Source organism: Lethenteron reissneri, chromosome 21, assembly GCF_015708825.2.
Source record: "Lethenteron reissneri isolate LAM-NWPU_2019-01 chromosome 21, ASM1570882v1, whole genome shotgun sequence".
Taxonomy (NCBI): Eukaryota; Metazoa; Chordata; class Hyperoartia; order Petromyzontiformes; family Petromyzontidae; genus Lethenteron; species Lethenteron reissneri.
In genome coordinates, this window is record NC_083799.1 from 2,420,784 (window position 1) to 2,443,748 (window position 22,965).

Below are 22,965 nucleotides of genomic sequence, written 5' to 3' on the forward strand. Positions count from 1 at the left end.
TGGACAACATATAGTACGTGAACACATTGACACGAGATGCCCTAAGTCACCACCGTGCCACACAGCAAATCATCACTGAGCCATGCCAATCCACTGCTGGATGAAGGACTCCTCATTGCAGCCAACGCCACCGCTCGTGATCCTGCGTTCACGGCTGCGAAGACCTCGGCTTTGGTCAGCGGACACTTACTGTGGACGATACTGCAATAGCGCCCTCTTGTGAGAAGAAGAAGAATAAGTCATATAAAATCTTGACTTAAAGCTTTCGTGACTGCAGGAATTCATATTCTTTGGATCTTTCGGTAAAGTCACGTAGATAGGTACAAATTAATAAAACATAATTAATTAAAAATAAACAACAAAAACTACGACGTTTCGATCGTAACGCAAGCGATCGTCATCAGGAGGAAAGATGGGAAAACTGAAGTTATTCTCAGTGTCTGCATTCAGCAGCTTTTTCCCTCTTTCCTCCTGATAACGATCGCTTGTGTTATGATCGAAACGTCGTAGTTTTTTTGCTTATTTTATATTAATTAATTATTTTCCCCTATCTACGTGACTTTACCGAAAGACCCAAAGAATAAGAAGTGATATTATTGCGTATGATAGCAGCAATGTTAATGAGCTAAATGCTGTTAGCCACGAGAGGGCTTCAGTTCTTTGTCGTTTTTAATTTCACCTTCGCTGAAAGAGCGCAGACTACAGCGGTTTACTATATGGCCCGGAGTTTGGCTTGCATGGCCACAGTCCCACGATGGTGGCTTGTGTCGTTAATTTCCCATTCATGAAATACGCAGCAGTAATGGTGGTGGGTGGGGCGGGTAAATATAAGTGTTTTAATCGGTGTGAAATACAGCAGCTGTTATGCCACAGTGTGGATCAGGAACAAGGCCATGAACGAATAAAACGGAACACAATCGGCAAAGAATCGTGGAGAGAAAGCATGCATGGAAATAGATGAGACAAAACGAGGATAACATGGATGATAAAATAACCGCAGGATAATGACGCGATGCCAAAAGGAGTTAGTTACCGATGGTCAAGAATTATTATTATCAAGTGGTAGCAAAGGGATGGAACGAGTCTGAGAGGATGTCCAAGGAGGAATGGAGCGATGAAACCAGTTCGTGTGCAGATGCTATGGCGGATTGTTGCATTGCAGGATAGTGAAGTATGACAATTTAGACCAAGGGAAGCCTTCATCCAGCAGTGGATTGATCATGGCTGGTGAAATACAAGTAAACAACAAATATATTATAATGCAGTGATTTAAACTATTTTTATCCTCTTGAGGCCATCCAGAAACTTCAACTAAGCAACTTCAGCAGTTGAGAGGAATGTTAAAAGTTTGAGAGTGTTTCGTTGATATAGAAGTCATTGCGTGTGAAAGGGTGCATCACCAAATTTTAATGAATCTATTAATAGATTGTCGCAAGGCCGTAGCCATAGAGTCAACATTAGGGGGACCAAATTTTCCAGAGGGTCTGCCCCCCCCCCCCCCCAGAAAAAAAAAAAAATTTTGAAAACTCGTTTCCTGCCTAAAATATTTAAAAAATTCACTAACACATGGGATGGACTTTTTATTTATGTATGTCTACTAGTGCATTGTATTACATTGCTCTGTTTATTTATTTATTTTTTTCCCTTTTCTTGATTCATTGTATGTAATAGCAGAGATTAGGGATTAATTAAGTACAACCACAATAATATGAACAACAATCTATACATTGTTATATGAAGACAAGTCCAGATATTGTGGCCAAGGTTTAGCGAATTAGTTATTTATTTATTTACATAGCATAGCAATTATTTTTTAATATTTTTATAGCACTATATTGGCGGGGGGGGGGGGACATTTTGAGCATATTATAATTACGGCCTTGGATTGTCGTGAGATTAAATCAGCATGATAATCACCAATCTCCTTAGGCCCATTCAGCTGCCTCAGGATAACTCTTCCCCTCCAAAATGATGCCGTGTTCTCCCATTGGCCACTTTGATACATGCAATGTTGTGAACACCCCTCCGAGCTCTTAACAAAAGTTTTCCATATAAAGGGAGGTCTGGAAAATGTTATGCTCCCTGTAGGTCTGGTGATAGTGAATTATTCATAGACAGGGATTCAAGGCGATTGATTTTATAGTCATTGCACAATTTTAAATAATGCATTGAGCAAATATGGATTGTCTCCGTTTTCTCTTCCGCTTTAACCTACATTGTCTGAAGTGCGGTGCTTTTCATCGATTGACACGCAATAATGATTAGCTTCACTCACATATTGTGGAAACATGGCTTAAACAAATTTAACTTAAGTTATTCAAGAACTTAGTAATGTCCTTGTAATGCAAAGTCGACTTTGGATCATGACATTTTAACCTGAGGTATCATAGCACATTGAAAGAATACGACTGCTTCATTTTAACTGTTGAGATGTGCTCTATTGTGCTGTTATGTCACATATAAACCCCAACTGTTACACTTTACAGCGTGTTCTTTGGAATCATTTCGGTTCATATGTTCACGACATTTAAGGCAATGTTGGAGGATTTTTATTTATTATGAAGGGGGCAAGGACAGGACAGAAATAATGGCCAACAATTCTCACAGTAAAACACTTTACAAGCTGCGGTTTATAAAAAGTTAACTGTTGAAGACAGGTTTTCACGTCGTTTTACGATACTCATTGACAAATGTACGTGGCTTTTAAACCACATGTATGAGAATCACTTCAATCAACCGAAATAATAAGTGAATGCAATTGGCAATAGTTTATGAAACCAAAAAGAAGACAAGACAAAACCAGAAAATCTGGTCATATGGTTTGGGCAATACAAAAGGGTCCAACAGCTTGTACACGTCACATCTAACGTGAATTTGAGCTCGTTTGAAGTCCCGTCTAAGGCCCCATCACCACGCGATGAGCAGCAACCAGGGCACGAGGTCCTTTTTATGGAGGGCAGGGGTGTGTCAACCAGCTTGTCTTGTTCACTTGCGGGCATCCAAGTTAGCACAGAGTAAACTGTCGTGAAGTGGCGTCTCTGCTAAATTAACCAACCACCGTAAAAAAAAATCACTCCGTTAGACAAAGTCACGTGTGTCTGTTTATGTTGGTGCATCAGGTCTATCCAGTGGCTGAAGGCTAAGAGTGGCAATGCGTAGGTTTTTGCGCTTGTTGTAGATTTCTCCAAATGAGTTTTCGAGTGGTACCGCGTGTCGTTAGGCACGACGTTCATGGAGCGAAGCATCAACACGTTGTGGCAGACTACATGCGTACTAACGTGAAAACACATCGGAGAGCTAAGGGTTAGGGCGGCTCATCAGACAGGCGGTGCTGTAATGGTCAATGTCACGTTGTTAATGGCAGATATGTTGTAGTGCTGGAACAAAAACATACCCTCAAAGAGGATCTCTGACAGGTTTCGTGAGACAGCCTCAAAGTACAGCTGCTGGAATCCAGAATGCCGACGGCTGTGAACAGCACCACTGGTATTATTTCCAAGTTGGAGGTTACTTAATCCATACTCTACATTTGAACTATTGTGTCACAAACTGTTGTTTTTAGACCATGGCAGAATTACATACTTTGCTTCTTTGGAGTTGCACAAGCTAGAATTCCTCCTGTAATCTCTTATATCTCCCCTGCAAACGAGATTTGGTGGTTTCTTACCTGGTTATGGAAGATCCATTCAGCTTGTAGATAATGGCTCACCAGCCACATTCAAAGGCAATCATGGCCTCTGTTGGTTTCAATCGTTGCCGATTTTACTTGATATCCACACATTCACACGCTGCTCCCTCAAAAACCAAAAGTGCAGAACTATTTTGTAAATTCTATGTAACATACAATAAATATGAAGAGCAAAAGCTGAGTGAATTCCTGAATGTTGGACTTTAGTTCTGGCGAAGTGCTATTCGAATGTACCCATCACGTATAGACACTCGTACAAAGTCGGTATTTAATCAGCTTTATTTAAGAAACCTCTATTTAACAGACATCCATGTTTGACAAAATACTCACCAAGTCATGATTTTCCTCAGGAGGCTCCTGTATTTAATGTCCCACAACGAACAACAAACATTTCAACAGATTGTTACTGCAACCATTTTTTTTAATAAAAAAAATGTCAAAGGTTGACGACTGAGTCAAAGTGAGCTTGCAGACTTCTACATAAACGTGCACTACTACTACTTATAGCAAATCCCAGCAAAGGAAAACGAAGAACAAATAGACACAGGAGAAATAGACAAAAACATGGACAAAGATCACCTTTCTGGAAAGTTTGTGGCACGGAAAAAAACTATTTTAAAAAATCTCTCTTGACCATATAGACATCTCTATGAGTATTTGTACAAAAAAAAGTCTCTTCATAAATTATCTTTTTAACTTATTTCATGGCTGTAAAATGAGATGGAACAGGAGATTTTTTTTCTCAAAAAAATAAATGCACGACAAGTTAGAAATGTATTAATTTAGACGAGTCACCATTACACTGCTGTCTGAAACTTATGGTTTGGGCTTTGCAGAGGTTTCTATTGATAGCTTTAACTGTGTTCTTTGTATTTTCCATTCACAAAAAAATAACTTTCAGCAACAACCATCTTTAGAGATGAACACCACCATCAATAATTAATCTTTTAATGGATATACCAAAGAACCTGCATACATCTCAACAAGCCTTCAGTTGTCCCAGACAGCAGTGTCGCCCAGCCGCATCAAACCATTCAATATTCGTTCCATGATTTACAGGAAAATTAAATTGCATGTTAACAATTCAAGATCTGAAAATTAAATCATTCCATGAAGACGATTTGAAGCTATGAAACAACCTGTATTTCATAACTAAAGATAAAAACACACAACCCCGTTGCTTTTGGTTGATTGTCACAAGTCAGACAGCCAGCAAACATGATAACCAATAACACAACCTGAGGTAGATATACCATGATAGCTGTAATATAAATTAAAAAATTAAAAACCACCTAAGTCGTCACAAGAAAGGTAAATTCTTCAGGTTGTTACAAATTAAGAGGACTGTGCAGCGTTCAAAGCCGTTCATTTTTGGAGCAAAAAAAAAAACATTTCATAGCTTCAAATGTATTTTGTGTGACCACGTGTAGTAACTATACCTTCATAACTAAACCAAATAAAAGAAAAAAGAAAAACAGAGACAAAAAAATGGTCTGGCCAAACTAAAATAACAAAAAAGAATATATATTTTTTAAATAACAAAGAAACATTTCATGAACATGAAATTGGTTTGTTCATCTTTGGTACTCCATATAACCAAGTCTCTCTAATAGATATCCCACTCATAATTTTGAATCCCACTCAACCGGTGAAAAATATCCTTTTCAAATCATTACTGGACACGCCATGCCATCGGATACTGTATTCAAGGCATTTCGAATCACCCACACAATATGCCTTCTTAAATAACACCCAGCGGCTAACTCAGAGTGCCCACGTTTTTACATTACGATTAAAAAGCATTCAAATTCCATATTTTTTTAAAAACCGTTTTTTCTCATCCAATACTGCTGCCACTCCTTTCAAATGCAAAAACACCGTTTCTCATGAAACCTACTTTTCAAACATTACCATTGTTTTTCTCCTTTGAGTGTACAAAAAATTGTGTTGACTCAAAGCATTTTTCCCAAAAAAGATATTAAAAGCATTTCTAAACATTGATTCTAAAATTCTACAATTTGCAATTGAAATTAATTCAGCAAAAAGGTGAATCTTCCAAAAATGAAGATCCTTTTCTCGCACAAGTCTCAAAAAAGCTGAATCGCCCCCCTCTAAACCTCGAATGCCAAACCCTCCCCACATCACAACCCAATGACGCAGTGACATCGACAACCGCCAATGCCGATCGTGAGTGATTTTTTTTCCTTTCTAATACATCGTTGAAAAATGTCAGAAATATTAAGGCCAGCGAAAAAATATTTGAAAACCAATTAAACCCTACAATATAAAAAAAATGCACACGAACGTCTCTCCTAAACAAAAAGGGTTACATTAACATCTACACAATTCCGCTCATTTCTATGCCAGACAATATAACTCATTTTTTAAAAATAAAATGTATTACAAAAACCTTACAAGAAGACATCACTGTAACAAACAAAAAATCTATGTGAAGAACTAATGCATTTAATTTTGTCCTCGTTTCAATTCTTCCAACAAACGCTACCATTCGATCCAATCACATGTATTTGTTTTTCACTTGTCATGCGCAAACCAAACATTTAACAATTTTTGACAGATTCTCATTTAAAAATAATTCTTCCATAGCAAAATAAAGGAATCTGAAGGTCAGCCATTGGATTTATGTTCTTTAAAAGAACTCATCCCAAAATAGCAGTCACGAGAACATTTTTAGTCAAAGGAAAAGTCCCGCTTGCAGCTTGTGCACACCAGATGCATGTCCTCTTCTACGTAGACATTTGCTGCACTAAAGGCCTTCCTCAGGACACACGTCATCATTTCCGTTTGAAAAGTTAATCTGAAAAAAGAGAAAGGAAATAAAAAAGATATGATTAAAAATATATATGTATATAACATAGCCACGCTTGCATCCGTACATTTGAATGACAAAATCTCACAACGTATTGGGATTATGAGAATTGCCGACCTGTGGGTCGGTGGTCATGAGATAAATTCTGGTAAAACCGTGTGTGGACAGAAGACGAGCACGGAATGAAGCGAAGGGAAGTCTAAACAGCTGAGCTCAAGTCAGCCATGATGTCTGCCCTCTAGTTTTTGCAAATGGCTCTGCTGCTGTTGTTTCTTTACACATCGCATAAACTGGAAATTATGCAACAATGTAATTTACAAATACTGTCAAAAATATACCACTATCTGTGTTATCCGGCTTATGGCTAACATCACAAAAAAAACTGTATTTAAAAAAAAAATGAATTTTCAACTCAAACATTTAGCATTGCAGACACATATATAACCTAGCAAAGCTCAATAAGGTATTTAACGGTAACTTTTTAAACATTATAAAACTATATTAACTTTAGTGCCACCTTGGCCTCAAACAGAAAGGCATTTCCTGAAGACATTTGGTGCAAAGTTGTTATTTCTAAATAATGGCTGGTTTCCTACTGACAATAAGCACACGTATTTTCCAACAATATTAATTTAAAGTTCTTCTTCTTTCATACGACGGATGTAGATGCAGAGCATCAACAACTACAATCTCACATTCAGGTGGTCAAGCCAGACAACCACGTCAGGAGCAGACGCGTGTATCACTGCGACGTCTTCTTCGCATTTGTGGATCGGGCATTGCATCGTTGTGTGTTGTATGGTCTGTTCTGGATGACCAGTCACACATTAAAGAGTTTTATATTTTCCGTTTGTGCATCATGTATCCACATCTGACATGGTTTGTGCAGGTGCGATTTATATATTGTTTAATTTTATATTGTTTAACCATGTAAGAAACTCAAGACACCGGGATAGTCTCATTTACAAAAGTGACCTGGATAGCAATGTGTTACTCACCTCTTAGCTCCTCCCTGTCACTTTCCCTGCTGGTAGGAGTAGGCAGCATGGTCCTGTGCTGTCTCCACAGAGATGGGCTGCTGATGCTGCCCACTGTGGTCCTGCCGGAGGACACGTGTATGAATCCAGAATAATATGACTGTTGTGGCCAATGACGGAGCCAGGGTTTTCCGGTGAGGGGGGGGGGCAACCCCTCCAGCAATGAAAAATTATAGGAGTCGTTAGTAAGTAAGGACTTGTCCCTTGCTCTTTATTCGACGGGTACCCGTGTGTGATCGGCATCGCGCTCGCTGAAGGTGAATGCCTTCAGGGAAGTCGTGTGCTGTATACGCAACTGCGCACAGTTCTGTGAGTCACTTATAACTGCTTTGCCGTTACGTATTGCCAATTATGGACTCAGACTATTGTCCTATCATCTCACAGAGTCCCTGGCACATAATAATATGCTACAAAGTGGCAGTAGGGGTCGCAAAATGCCGATTTATTACTAATAAACCCCAATGATCCGATCCAAATTAGGCATTTAGATCAGATCATTGGGGGGGGCACGTGCCACCCCACCTCCACCCCCACTGGCTCCGCTAGTGGATGCGGCTGCATTTCTAAAGCATTGAACTATAATTGAAGTCAGGCACTGCTGTGGCTGGTTTGAATCGTCGAGTTCCACCTTAGATGACAACAAATACATTAACCATTGCATAAAAAAACACATTATTGTACCAGACTTCTATGCTCCCACGTCTATGCTTCCCGCCTTTAAGAATCTGCACTGGCCAGTTTGGTGAGCCAAAATCAAATATACCCCCACTACCCGCATGGCGCTAATTAAGCAAAACAGATTGACAGAAGTGCTGTACATGGGCAGTGAACGGGGGGCAGCTTGTGGGGAGAGAGCTCACCTCCATGTTGGCTGGCGTGGGAGGCACGTGGGTATACTGTGGGATGTATGTTCCTTGCACGGGTCCGCCCGCTGGCATATACTTGAAATAAAAACAATACAAACTTGTAATTAGAAGACCAGTGTACATCCGGTACCACAGGATCAAGCATTGTTTATATGTATACAGATCTGAATTACTGTCAAAGGTATACACAACATATATATGAATGTAGAATGTAATATTTGGTATTTTTTTCTGTCCCCATTAAATATATCACAATAGTGCCATAGAAGAGTCATGGAATGAAAAAATAAAAATGTATTCTCTGGAATTCCCATGACCTGCCAGAGCACCACATCGTGTCAGACAGCGTCATCAGAAGATGACACCAAATAATTACTTCCGTGATCTCTCCAACTCAGCACTAGATGGCAGTCATTGTAAATCAAACGATAATATATTTCTCAAAATAAATGTTCATCCTCAGAGGTGATATGCGCCAAAATTAAGCAATCATTTTTAAGAAACTAAAGCGCGTATAACTGTGTGTGTGTGTGTTTTTTTAGCAGTGATTGGTGACCAAGCTGATGTCAATACACTTGAGGATCTGGTTCAATTGCAGGTGATTGAATCCTAGATTTGAACCAAAGATTTATCTCCACAGTGCTGGCTCCATGGCTCTGACATAGGTATTACGAGGCCACCAAGTTACCCAGCCAATTCAGTGTTTAATATTCCACCTAAACACATATTTACTGTAAATATCGAGATGATAGACTTGCACTGGGTTTCCTTTGGTTCTAAATGTGTGCCCATAACTAAGGAATTGGAAGCATCAAATCCCATTGCACCTTCAAGGGGCCCATGAAAACAGACCAAAGCTGTCAAATGAGCTCTAAAACACAAAAGCCTGGCAGAAAAGTCAGCAGTAAACCATTTATCAAAAGAGACGAACAAATCAATGACAGTAATGTCGGGAAAGTTGAGAAGAATTTTATTGAAAGACAAAAAAAAACTCAAGCAAGTGAGCACAAAAGCATCAATCATCAATGACAATACCAACATCGGTGATATGATGGAAGGCAATGAATAGTGGAAACACGTCAAATAAATAAAGCAAAAAAACTTGTTTGCGCATAAAACATGCAGTGTAAACATCAGCAAGAAAAGTAAATGCCTACACAGAGCATTTTCTATTTTATGCACTCATAAGCCAAAACTTTTACAGATACGTCCTCTCTTAGGAAAAAGGTTTTGCTGCCTTCGGCAGCCTAGGGTTTTCTCCAGCATGTGTAATTTTGCTGTGTTCTATTAATCATGGTTTTATGTCTGGCAAGGTATAAATCACGTTGATTAATGACCTCTCTTAGTGTCCGTGTTGGAAGAAAATGTACAAATTACGCCTTGGTTATCTGCCTCTTGTGCACTGATAAAAGAAATCTACAGTAATTTGGCATCCAATACACATTATATTTCATGCACTTGTGCTTAAAATAAATAAATACAAATTTAAACATTGCAAGAATATAAATGTTGAATCGTCAGCCTTAATGGTGGGTGTTTTATGATCAACAAATAGAATCAGAGATCCATTTTTTAAAGGATAATAAAATATTAATACAAATTGTAGCTCATTTAATTTGTTTTCAAGGTCAAACGGGAAGCATTTCATTTACCCATGTCCGACTGTCAAGAGTGACAGCGTCACATGTGACAGCGCTCACTGATTCACGACAACCACTCAATCGTCGTCGATCTGTAACCTCTTCATCTCTCTGCATGCAACTACGGACATCACGGTTGTTTGCTCTCTGGAGCTGTATGCCCTGATTTCGCTCCTAAATTCTGGGATGTGGTTTCGACACTTGACCAATTTCTCTTATCCACACTGTGCGCAGCTGCCTCACTGCAGGACGGAACATTTCTTCTCTCACTCTCTTCCCGCAGAGCTTGACTTTGGAACAGCCTTCTCTCCCTTCCGCCTTTCCAACATTACATAACCAAACTCAATTTAAGGAACGTGTCACCTTCCACCTGCTATCCTTACTCGAGATCTCTCTGCTGTTGTCTACTTTACATCAAAGACCAAGAGCCTCTGTTTGGCAAATATGTTTTTAAAGCAGAGCTAAATAAGTTAAGCTGTGTCGCAGTAAGTCTCAAGAAAAGTGATCGTTCGCTCCAGCGTTTACGAGAGTGGGGTAAACAGGGAGGGCCCACCACCACGGATGGCTGCTACGAGGTGTGTATACAACTCCAAGGCACGGCCCATGGCTGCTGCTGCTGACTTACGGTGGCCGCATTGCCGAGGGACATGTGGGACATCTGCTGCGCGAGTGGCCCCATCATGCCCGCCTGCTGCATGGACATGGTTGAGTCCATGGGGGGCGTCAGCACCGTGCCCTGTGGTGGACATGAGAGAGGAGGGTCGCAACACTCGTATCAAGTAGGCTCGCGCAGACATATCGAGATGCACAACTGCGTAGGTTTTGCGCGATTGAAATATGGTAAAAGAACCCCCATGGCTGACAGTGTTTGGGGAGGCATTCGTCCAGCAGTGGAATGGCAATGGGCTGTTTATAATAATAATCAAATGGTATTTATAGTTTATCGTGATGGTTTTACAATACACGTTTGATGAATTGTGGAGTCGAGCAACCCGAGGGTAGGGTTGGTGGATGACTTGGAGATGGAGTAATTAAGTGCATGGAGGACGACACCCACTTTCAGTACGAAGTAGTACAGCAAGAAGGTTGACGATCCACATATGCGTGTGCGATTGCTCTCCTTTCCAACGTCTGGTTATCTTGGTTTAGCAATAAATTGGATTTAACCACACAATGAGAAGGCTAACACTTAAAAAAGGAAAAATCCGGGGCAGGCATGGAATGTGCTATCTCACGAGTGGGAACTGTGCTTCCAGGGTCCACCCAGCCGAGCTGCACCTTGGTAAGTGAAATTGGTTGTAATCATGCTTTGCCACACGATGGTGCTGCGAGTACATTAACATTGATAACTTTCTTTGGGAAAATGTACATTACTGTACGTCACAGTGCTTTGGGATGAATTTAGTTGTCATAAAAAAAATTGCATTATACGCCAAAATGTGTTCACAAATCAATGTGATGCATCGTTGTGTAAAAAATACACTTTTAACAGCTTAGCAATTTAACAATTTAAGTCCCGTTACAACAACTGCAGGCGACAATAATAAAACCAAGCAAAGAGGTTGTTATTCTTCTGATTTCATACTCAAACTTTCCATAACACCCAACAGCAAGGCGTTCGTCTTGAACGCTAGCACAGTAAGCGATCGCGACGCTCCTTTAACATGATACTGACGTTGGAAATGCAGTAACATCTATTATGCATTACTCCACTGGTCTGTCGTTCATTTGTGTATTTATTCCATTCCATTAAAGCCAGCCCCCGGGATCTGTACGGTGCAGATGTGAATCACACGGACTACTGCTGGGATATGAAACCCGTGCCTTGCTCCTTCAAGCTCTGCACATCACAACGCTGACTGTCGACGATAAACTGTCGGAGAACCTCTCTGGCAATCACAAAGCGCAATGCCCTTTGTCATTTATTTTAATTGCATTGCAAATGTTGTGTGAAAAAAACATACAATAAATAAATGAGGTGTGCAATATACAAGTGGCTTAGACGAATTGTTTATTTATATCGCTTATATTGTAATAAAAAATGCATTTACAGTAATATCATTTAAAAAACTAATTTCAAAAAGATTTTAACTGAAACTGTAATGTCTGCAACCCTTTCCTGCCCCTACAACAGACAAGATTTTTCATTGTATAGTTCAGTCAGATGTGTACATATTCAGATTAGAGAGATGAGGAGGCTAGAAGGTTTTGAAGTGCAGTTGGAGACAGACTTTTTCAAGGCAGCAAAGTGTTCAACGATTTTCTAGGGTTCTGCCTGCTGTGAGGGGACTGCCTGAAACATTAGCCTACTTAAAAATGTTTCTTGTTATAACGCAGTGTGGCGAAGCTTGTTTTTTTTAACCTGCACTAATAAAAAATATACTTTTTTAAACATGCAATGTCACCAAACATAAGACATTAATGTTCTGCACATTAAGAGAAAGCTAAGTCAACAACTCTCTAGCATCTGATCCGTATTACAGGGCTGGCCTCTCAACTGAGGATTATTGCTTCATTAAGAAATTATTATAATAGTGGCTAAAGGCAAAAATGTAATTACATTATCCTGAATAATTCATTAGCACCGTGATTGGGGCAGATAAAATATAAATTTTGCTGATTTGATAGTTTTTTAAATGTATTTATTATGTTCTGAATCAAAAGTCTGATAATTACAATTGATTTTAATTTTATTATTGCCTATTAAGGCAGTACAAAAACACACTCCTAATCCAAAATTTAAAACGGCTTAAAATCCTCACCATTCCCTTCTTTCTTAATAATGTAATTACAATGCAAATCATTGGGCTTAGAATTGCCCATTTTTCTTGGTTTGAAGAAAAATAACAGTATTTCTGCAAGTCCAGTTGTAAAAAAATATTTATAGCGCCATGTACCTCATCCTTTAATGCTTTTATGCTCTTTCTAATGCTCAGCTGAAAAGAAATGGTTTCCGCCTGCCGGTATTAAATCCCGTTCAAGGTTAACCTGAGAAGGTTGAATAACCTCTAGAGATGCGCTCTTACTCACGTTGCCTGAGTCAGCACACGTTGCCGGCTGGCTTCAGTCCGTCTGTTGTAGCCCGCATCTCTGCTGACATCAGCTGCCTATTGCCTAAACAACTCCAGGAAAGCCCTTCACCCACGCTCACTCTTGCACTATCAATCGGCGTGCTATCGACTCGCACTCTTGGCCACCAATGGACTGTGCCAATATGTCTCTATCAACATGGCGTGACAGATTAGGCAACTCCATTATCTTTATATATTCCCTGAGCCTTGGCGCTATAGACCGCGCGCATCAAGGACAACCGCGTCGCGATGTTGTCCTTCTTGCTATGATTCTCCTTCTTTCTGTTAATTTAATGAAAACAATATTCAGTTTAACACGTAGGCTTTCGCGACCAATGTTATTCATAATCAACGATTTTTGGGTTTAGATCGCGTTTATTTATAAATGTGTCGTAACCCTCCACCACCCGACACGGCCAATCAGTAAAAAATGTGTCACGTTGACAAAGACAAATAGTTGACTGCTTTAGCCCACCGGTGTGTTGAAGCAACAACATTCACAATTTGAGTACGACGTTTCGCTGGTAATTACAACCAGCATCATCGGGCAACATCGTTGATTATGAAAACAATATTGTTATTGGAAGCTGCTCAATGTGGTTACAACAGCTTGCTCCTCCTCATTACAGTTCTGTGCCATTTGAACAAGCAAAACGTAGTAAAATAACCTGTGTTTATCCATTAAAAGCCTCACTGAGTCTCATGACTCCAGCATAATGATGTTTAACCAGTTCATTAATGAGTCTTTTGCATGTGGGAAGAAACCAGAGTACATGGCGCCAGGGAATAACTCTGAAAAAGACATGCGTCCTATTTGCTGTGCTATCATATATTGGTCTTCCGGCAGTCTTGCAGCCCTGTCGGTTAACGGTAACAACACACGATTATATTTTTACTTTGCCCAACAACCCCATATCTAAAGTGCCAGGTTACAGGATGCACCACTGAGTGTGGCACAGCAGCGTATTCAAGTGCCAATGGATAATTTTGCCATGAAACCTCACACAGAGACCCTACACAGAGTTAGAAAACTTCACATTACTTCACAAAACAGAAGGCCAGGATGAACGTAAAACCATGGAACCTTTGATTCAGAATACCCTGAGCGGTACCACTGTCTCATTCAACCTCCCCAATGCTGCCTGCGGTGGCAAATACACCCCAAAATCACCCCAGCTGTAACAGAAGAAAGTCTCTGATCATGCTTTTCATCTGGCGCGATGCAATAGGAAGAGGCCACATTAGAAATAATAGAAACGCAACTCCACCTAATGAGAGCATACCTCAACAGAGGCATTGTTAGATGTCGTCACGAGTGTTCTGCCCTAGCAAGGCATTCTGAGAGAACGCAGTATGAGCAGCTCCTAACAATCGCAACCATTCGGCTCTCAAATGATTGAGCGTTAGAATACAAGCATTTAACAGCTGCCTGGATCGTAAAAAGCGACTAGGAGAAACAGCCAGGTGGGTCTTGATTTGATAATGGTCCATCACCACGCATATGGTCTCAATTATAGGCGATGGGAGATGGGAGTCGTGTATATAGAGTGCTGATCCATTTGTACAGTCGCCATGCAGCTTTGCGAAACAAAGCTCGTGGTGTGGCATTCAGCCGGCATGAAAACGTTGTCCTGTTAACACTGCGGCAACGTTTAATTTAGAAATAAATGGAAGGGCAATAATAATAGCGCATGCAAAAAAGAAGTTGTATTTCATTATTAATACAGGTTAACAGGTTTGTAGCGCAGTGCGCTAATCACCGTGCCACCACCCCTGAATCTGAATGGATCAGTCTTGCACAAAACCAATATACTAAGCATGGCGTGTTAACATTGTGATCATGTTTTGTTTTACACAAAATTGCACTTGTGTCACTGTTTGGTTTTGGCCTCAGGATGCTTGGTTTATTTAGAAAGATCTTTCTACGTCAGGACTGTTTTACATTAATACAGGTTAACAGGTTTATAGCGCAGTGCGCTAATCACCGTGCCACCACTCCACCCATTCCACGTAACAATTCCAAATTGAAATTCCAAAATAAAAGGTTATTTGGGCATAAAGGTGACTTGATAACAGCCACGCACCATGGGTCTGTGCTGGTTTGTTTTGAGCAAAACAAACCACATTTAATCTTTCGTGACTGCAGGAAGCCATACTCTGGTTATTTCGGTAAAGTCACCAAAGAGTATGGAAACCACATTCATGCAAGTGGCATACAGCGAGTGAGAGGGATCATGCGCAAGTATAAAGTCTCAGACAAAACACGCCCTATTTGGGTCATAGCCTTGAGGATTGAGAGAAGCAACTGAGTGTTGGGTCGGAAGTTAAGGACAGCCCAAATGACGTTCTAAGGGTTTGTGTGGTTGAGAGCAATAGTGACGGAGGATGACAGCCTTTTGAAGCGGCTGCCTGGGGTGAAGAGTGCATTTGTGCTTCGACACATCGTAACACTTTATAGAACACCCGGGAGTCAACGCACATTACTAGGGGAAATTAGTTTCCATTATTTGCACTGTGTTTGGGTCCCAACAGATATCCGTTTGTCATTGAAGTTATATAATTCACATATTGCTGAGCTATCATCATCTACCGTGGCTGCCGCATTGCTCTGTGCAGATGGGACAGCTGGACAACAAGTGAGCAATTGGAAAATGTTGGTGATATTTTTTTCAGAATGATGCCTCTTAGCTACTTTGTGACTTCTGTCAGTGTCGGAATGAGGGATTTTATTATTATTAAATTATTAAGACCAAGACTGATTGTGCTGGGTATATTTACTGCGCAGTTAACTTTACTGCTCTCACGTCCAAAATTAAGATTTTCCAGAAAACGGTGGACAATGTAATAGCCGTATACTTAGGAATAATAAAATATGAATTTCACTGTTGAGCACATAGCTTGATTTATTGAAAATTACACATTGCAGGGATAAGCGAGCCAGTAGAAATATTGAGCTATCACTGAAACTGCCAAAAGTAAAACTTTTATGTAGGTTATGCCCTGGCAATCCCAGTGCAAAGGAACAATTGCTATACTTCCTGTGGCAAGGGATGTGTCTTAAAATTCGTAGCAGGTGGGCAGTAAGCTTTATTGAATGCACAGAGAACTGCAACAATGTAATATAGATTTTAAAACATAAATACAAACATTGCTCTCATGTCGAGTTTGAGTACTGTGTTTACTCAAAACAATCCATGTGCAGGAGCAACCTTCGAGGTATTTGGTGATTTTTATTAAAAGAAAATGAAAGCCACTTAAACACAAAAGGTACAAGGCAGCATCATGACTATGCAAATCCCAATATGATACAACTGCAATTAAATTTAGATGTATAAGGAATATGAATGTCACCGCATGTCATGATTCAAATACACGAGGCAGCAAAACAAATGTGTAAAGCCACTAATATTAAGATGGAACTAGTGATCAAGTGAGCAGGGAGTGTATAGGAAAAAAAGACATTTTAAAGCACAGCTTAACGTGTGTTTAATGGGCACACATTTCAATTGAATGTTCCTAAAACTGTAATTAAAATGCAGGATTGTGTGGGTAAATGTACAAGTGAATTATTGTTCACATATTGCGCTAAAGCCTAACTGGGATGAAGGCCATTATGAATGCACAAGTGTGATCACATGGGTTATCACACAGCGAGTGAGGAGAACAGCGCATGTGTGTGTGTAAGTTACGGAATATTTACGTTGCTCTGAAGGCTTCTCCTGCCGGATTGCTCCATGTAAACCAGCTGTGTGTGTGTGTGTGTAATGAAAGCAATTAAGAATATATTTACGTATAAATCTCCCATGTGCACTAACAATTATTATTAATCCTTATATCAGGTAATTCTGCAAATCAACACACTCAATGTAGCACTTGGTAAAATGAAAAAGGTGACGACCGTGGTGGCGCTTCTCTTTGAACGCATCACCACACAATTGTGTGGTACAAACACTTTGCCAACTGAACACAATGACAATATCAACAATCAGAAAAATAACGGGCAAAATATTGCAACCAAAAATAAACCTCTTGAAAATAATAATTAGGATTCAGTGAGGCTGTTGTGGATTAAGGAATTATCATTATTATTATATCATTGGCAAAGCATTTAGAAATATCTAGGGTAGATATGCTGTGTGGATATCCACTGGCAGATAAAGAGAGATTGTTTTTCTTTTTTTATGGCATAACTCTGATATTTAGGCACCGAGGTATAAAAGTAATACACTTGAAAGGTGCTTGCTTATCTTAGAAACTGTCCAACAAGGACAAGAATACCACAAAGGAAATACAAATCTACATATTGTGAATGTGTGTGTGCCTGTGCATGTGTGCTTGTGTACATGCTGGGTTAACGATTATATAATTAACCGATTAATCTGCCGATTACCAATTCGAATGCTTGGCTAATTGGACAAATAAAAAACAGTTGTAAAATTATAATATATATATCTTCCCACCTTGGTTCCCACATTTGTCACTGGACAGGAGGTGATAGGTGGGGTATAGTGCCGCCATTGGTATAATCAGCTGGGTCACGCGGGACATGCCTTGTACGGTGTTTCCTGCCTTCAGGAGGATGGATTATGGGGCGGCTGCCATTTTAAAGTGCCAGAGTAATCGATTACAAAAAGTGAAGCCGATTATATAATGTTTAGTCAATTAAACAATATTATTGACTCATCACCCTGGGTCTAGTCTACATAAAAACAAGAGAGATTGCGAACCTTCACCAGTGTGGGACTGGTTAATCAAGTGACTGGGCATTTTATTGGAAACTGATGCCTTGTCATACATGGAAATGGGAGCATATAAGTAGAGTTCACCAATGGATTGTGTTTCAATGCCGCCTGATGCCCACCACATTGCACTGCAGCCTATTACACCTTTTAGTCCCGGCGGTCATTCATCGAAGCACAATCAACGCTGCTTAGCTTCCAAAATTTGAGGAGATCCAACTAATTGTCGGTGATTTGTCAATATGCCTATGAAACATCCAATGCTTCAATGTTCTTTAAATACTGGATGAGTGGTGCACTAACCACGATTAAAACTAGCCTAAAAATAAATGATTCCAGTTGAAATTAGTCAAGAAGGTCAAAATCTCCCCACACTCAAACAGGCGTGAGGCAGAACTTAACCTCTGTGGGCGGTACTGAGTCAATTGTGAAAATTCCGAATTTCTACGGAGCAATCTCTCCGTGGGACAACTACCAATGCTGACTTGTGGAATTCGTTAAAGCAACCCTAGACGGATGGATGACTTATGGTGGGTTCTCTGAGAAAATGTATCTACACGAGCAGGACATGCACACTGACAATGTGCAGTGTTAACACGTCGTTGTACGGGGTCAATCAGGGCCGGGTCATGCCTCTCTAGCAATGAGTCGCATGACAGCAGCGGCACTGCAGCTCACAATATTTTCACTCGTCCAAATGATACGACGATATCCAGATAGCATTGATGTGTGCCGCATTACTAACAGCTGCGTTCGCACGAAATAAAGGGCTTTTAATGGCCTACGGCGGAAATTATTCCAATTGCCTCCTTACATTAAAGAATACAAGGGCCCCCAATGAAGCACAAATTTCGCCATGCGATCGCGCATCACATTGTTAATGGTGAGTGCCCACTGAAATTGAGCACAGCTGCAAACATGCGGGTGCCTCAACATATTCACATTCAGCGAGTGAATGTTTCACAGCCATGGTTATAACCACATTAAGAGTGTTATAGGGCACAGAGCGCAGCTACAATTGAGTGCAGCAACACATTTAACACCAAGAAGCAAAGGAGAATATCACAGCTTAAGTTTAGAATAACTTTTAATCCGTTAGGGTGGAACTGTGGCTTGGGCTAGTGCCTGATCTGCGATTATAACGTTTGTGCGTTCAAAACCTGGCCAGGGCTCATCTCAGCCCGTCATCCCTCCAGAGTCAACAAAGCGAGTACCACTTTGTGAGAAGTTAAATCGTCTTTTTCGTTTCGACAGGTTTACCCGCCATGAAAATGTGGAATTTCAATCACTGGCTCAGGGTCACCAATGGAGGTGAGTGCTGCCCCAGTGATTGTGCGTTTGCCTTGAACCATTAATAGTTGCCCCCCACATTGGCTTTGCCCAAATAAATGATAGAGCTGCGAGCATTATGTGGGAGATTGTAACTACAAGCAAAACAAACAAACAAACTACTTACAATGACCTGCTACTAAGAAGGGCATTTACCAAATACTCCCTCACCAATTATTTCGTCTTCGTTTTTGGTCAGTGCTAGTGACAAATATTTAGTTTTTGTTATTTGTGCCTGTGCTTCACTGCCAATACAGTCTCACAGTTTTTTGTTTGTCGGACTGACCTACTTAGGTGCATGTGCAATCAAAAATGCAGTCTAACCACGCAAAAAAAACACTGTGGTTCAAATCATATTCTTGTAAAAGCACTAAACAGAAAGCTCTGTATTATGCATGTGCTTCTGTACTGGAAGGCACCATACATCTGCTTGCCCCCAGATTTTGCTAAATAACCAACAGTGGCTATTATGAATATAATGCTGCATTGGGCTGGACATCTCGGCAAATGAATATAATTAAATACCTAATAGCATCAGTCCTACCAGAACTATGTTTCATTCTATTTTTAAATTTACTTATGCTCTCACTGAGCAGCATTTTAAAGAAGAGACCTTCCAAGTAAGGCACAAAAACTGCTAATGGTTAATAAAACATGACAGCTAGGACGCTTGTTCGTATATCTCTCCACATTATGCTGTCTATTCATAGCACCACATAGCAAAATTATTTCAAAAGACAAGTCGGTCAGAACACTCTGCTTGCGTTTTCTCTCTCTCGTGCTGCTCTGCAGCAGTGCCACTGTCAGAAACATTAACCCATTATATGCGATTCCATTGTAAGGGAGTGTTCATGATAGCAGTCGCAAGATGGTATTTTGAGTTGTGTGTAAAAAATAGGTATGGAGCTTCGAACAATACGAATGGCACTGTGCGCGCCTCTGAGATGCTCTTACCGTGGGCTGCATGACGTATGGCTGATGGGGCATCCAGGATGTACTCTGGACCTGCGAAAGGGAGATAGAACAGCGTGAGAGTGTGAGTTGTCACACCTGGTGCCCTGCGACACCGTAAAATAAAATAAAAACACTTTGCATTACGACAAGTTGAGAAGGGGTCTCTGGAGGCAAACAAACGAGACAAAACAGAGCCCCGCGTTCGGGCGTGTTAATGAAGCTCATTACGAGGCTCCCTACCTGGTAGGTGGAAACAGGCGATGCGATGTAGGGCGTCATTGATGTCTGTGCGATCATCCTGTTTGCCGCAATGCTATACGGCGATGGATAAAAACTGCAGAGTGGAGAGAGATATTTAATTTATTTATTTATGTCCAGAATGTAGGTTAACACATTCCTTTGAAAAAAAACACATTCCATTTTTGCAAATGTACATTTTAACAAAAGTAACTGCTTTTCATTGCTGACATCATGGAGCACTGGGTGCAATGCCAAAATCCGGATGGCTGGCAATATAGTCAGAGCCCTTGGACTGACGATCTGAAGGCTGCAAGTTCAAATTCAAGTTGGGGAGCAACTCAGCCTCAGATTCCTTTTAGCAGTGATAAAATTGGTACCACTTTGTGATCACGAAAGTGGTATTGTTATTGAAACAACCAGTCCACTGCCATGTGAATGTGGAATGTATATACCACTGGCTTGGAGAAACCAGCGATGGTGAACTCATGTTACCAGAAAGTCACTTTAAGAATATTTGACATTGCAGAATTACACAAAGTGCATAGAAAAAATGCAGCGGATTTGGCAACACGTCTGTTATGCAATAGGCTTATGTTGTACTTATTTTGAGCTCTTACCCATTCTGTAGCGCTGTGGGGTCGTATGTCACCGCAATTCCAGTCTGCAGAGTGAGTAAACCAGAACAACCCGTATATGGAAAGCATTTCAAGAGATACACAAAGTCCGCAGACAGAAACCGCCAGCAATACTGGAACAATGCACTGTGGTTTGTATTGTGGCCATGTATGTATGTATAACTTATTTCTCACCGTACGTAGCCAACAAGGACAACAAACTAAACACAAAAAGGAGTGCTAAAGAAATGAATTTCATTCTAGATTTAAATAGTGCATAGCTCCAGTGGATTCCTAATATCAGAAGGAAGAGCATTCCAGACAGCCACAGAAGCTAATCTGAGTGTGTGATGCAGTGACCGTCTTTGCCTAATGGCTAGTCAAAAGCCACTGTGAGGATGACCGGAGTTCACGTGATGGTTTATGTTCCTTGACGAGATCAGCAAGGTTTTATTGTGGTTCATTTGTGGCAAGCACTTTGTGTGTAACGAGTGCGGCCTTGTGGACAGCAGTGAGGGAGCACTCACCTCGCCCTCTCTGGGCCAGGCCCTGCCGTTCTGCGTGTACTTGTTTTGGTTCTGACGCTTTTTCTGTCCCCCATCAGCAAACTTGCACAGCAGTGGTTCTGGAGGGACTGCGGAGTGAGTAGGTAACAGCACGTGAGAACGGTTATTACAGCGCAGGCGCCAGCATGCTTACTTGTAACGGAAGCAGCTCGTCACCCACTGGAATGTAAAGGGGCAAGCTTTTTTTTATTATTATTTGTCATTTTTCAGTGTTGGTCAAATAAGAAGTTAAGGCGATCGAATTCCTTTCTTAATATAAGAATACCCAGTACTATTTGACAAGCGGAGACAGGTTCGTGCAGAAAGCCAAAGTGGTCGAATGGATTATAGGTAAGTAGGCAGGCTTACAGGTAAATATACTACATCACACTGAAGTATTTCAAGAGCATTCCATACCAATTCAAAGCCGTTGGCTTCATATAGGAGTGAGTAGGCCAAGAATCTCACAGTAACTGGCAAAACCTCACATGGAGCTTTCATTCAAGATACTGCAGAATTATTCTGGCCCTACTGTGTTTCATTGTTCTTCCCTACTCATTTGAACTTTCTGTCTGAACCAACTCGTAACTGGAATATGGTAAAGCACACTTGTAATCAAGTGACTTATTCATCAAACAAAGATGGATATTTAAGTTAGAAACACCCTATTTGGCTATTGAGGCAACTGTAGGATTCATAATAGGTGTGTTTCTCATAGAGGGTTTACTACATACATTTTTTACATGGCTTAACCATAAATCAACTAATTATTGTGAAAGTCTCCATATTAAATTAAGTACTTTTCGCACGCATGGATTTTTTTCTGCAAACTCATTTCCACGTGAAGCAAAAACACTGTCTTGCCCTTTTGCTAACATTTCGAAATGTCTCCCTTGCAAAAGTCTTTGTTCGAAACAAAACATTGCTGCGCAAATCGTTAATTCAAAAGTCTATCATAGTGGAGCCAAAAGCCTCCACATGTATTGACGTGAACTTTATAACACGGTTTGAAACCACGGTCACCTGTAAGTAAACCCAATATAAAATGGTCATATGTTGACAGTTAATCCAGAGAATAAGACGCAGACACATGCAAGGCATTCCACGATATACACAGAGATCTTGGCAGTGCTGACAACAGAAAATCACCGAGTGCAAGTTCAGCGGCTGTAGATGCCAATTGAGGCACACTGCAAGGTCCAACACGCGCACACAAAGTCAACTTTAATCCCGCGTAGCGGATGGCCTCCTAAATGGCAAAAATTGTATCTTTCCTGTGGCAAATCAATCACTCAAAGGGCTCCTACCACTGCAGGCATTTTAAACCATAAGTAGTTCACCTTAATCCCACTAATATTTCAAAAAATATATAAATTACGGTGATATATTCGCTTGCATTTGTAAAGTTTGAC

At 40.5% G+C, this 22,965-nt stretch overlaps 1 protein-coding gene across 7 annotated transcripts in view; it reads right to left on the reverse strand.

Moving 5' to 3' along the window:
- Window positions 1-3,951: 3,951 nt before the first annotated feature.
- LOC133345038 (RNA-binding motif, single-stranded-interacting protein 1-like) overlaps window positions 3,952-22,965 on the reverse strand; it is a 288,223-nt gene continuing 269,209 nt past the window's right edge. For 4 of the 7 annotated variants that reach the window (XM_061555419.1, XM_061555423.1, XM_061555424.1 and 1 more), the window contains 9 exons: window positions 21,536-21,642; window positions 21,012-21,055; window positions 20,395-20,488; window positions 20,155-20,205; window positions 16,833-16,877; window positions 10,687-10,797; window positions 8,416-8,496; window positions 7,517-7,609; window positions 3,952-6,506 (listed from right to left, as the gene is read on the reverse strand). In XM_061555419.1, the coding sequence (XP_061411403.1) occupies window positions 7,520-7,609; window positions 8,416-8,496; window positions 10,687-10,797; window positions 16,833-16,877; window positions 20,155-20,205; window positions 20,395-20,488; window positions 21,012-21,055; window positions 21,536-21,642 (623 nt within the window). In that variant the 3' untranslated portion in view covers window positions 3,952-6,506; window positions 7,517-7,519. Of the gene's footprint in view, window positions 6,507-7,516; window positions 7,618-8,415; window positions 8,497-10,686; window positions 10,798-16,832; window positions 16,878-20,154; window positions 20,206-20,394; window positions 20,489-21,011; window positions 21,056-21,535; window positions 21,643-22,965 lie in introns of all 7 variants that reach the window. The other 3 variants (XM_061555420.1, XM_061555421.1, XM_061555422.1) reach the window with 3 other exon arrangements.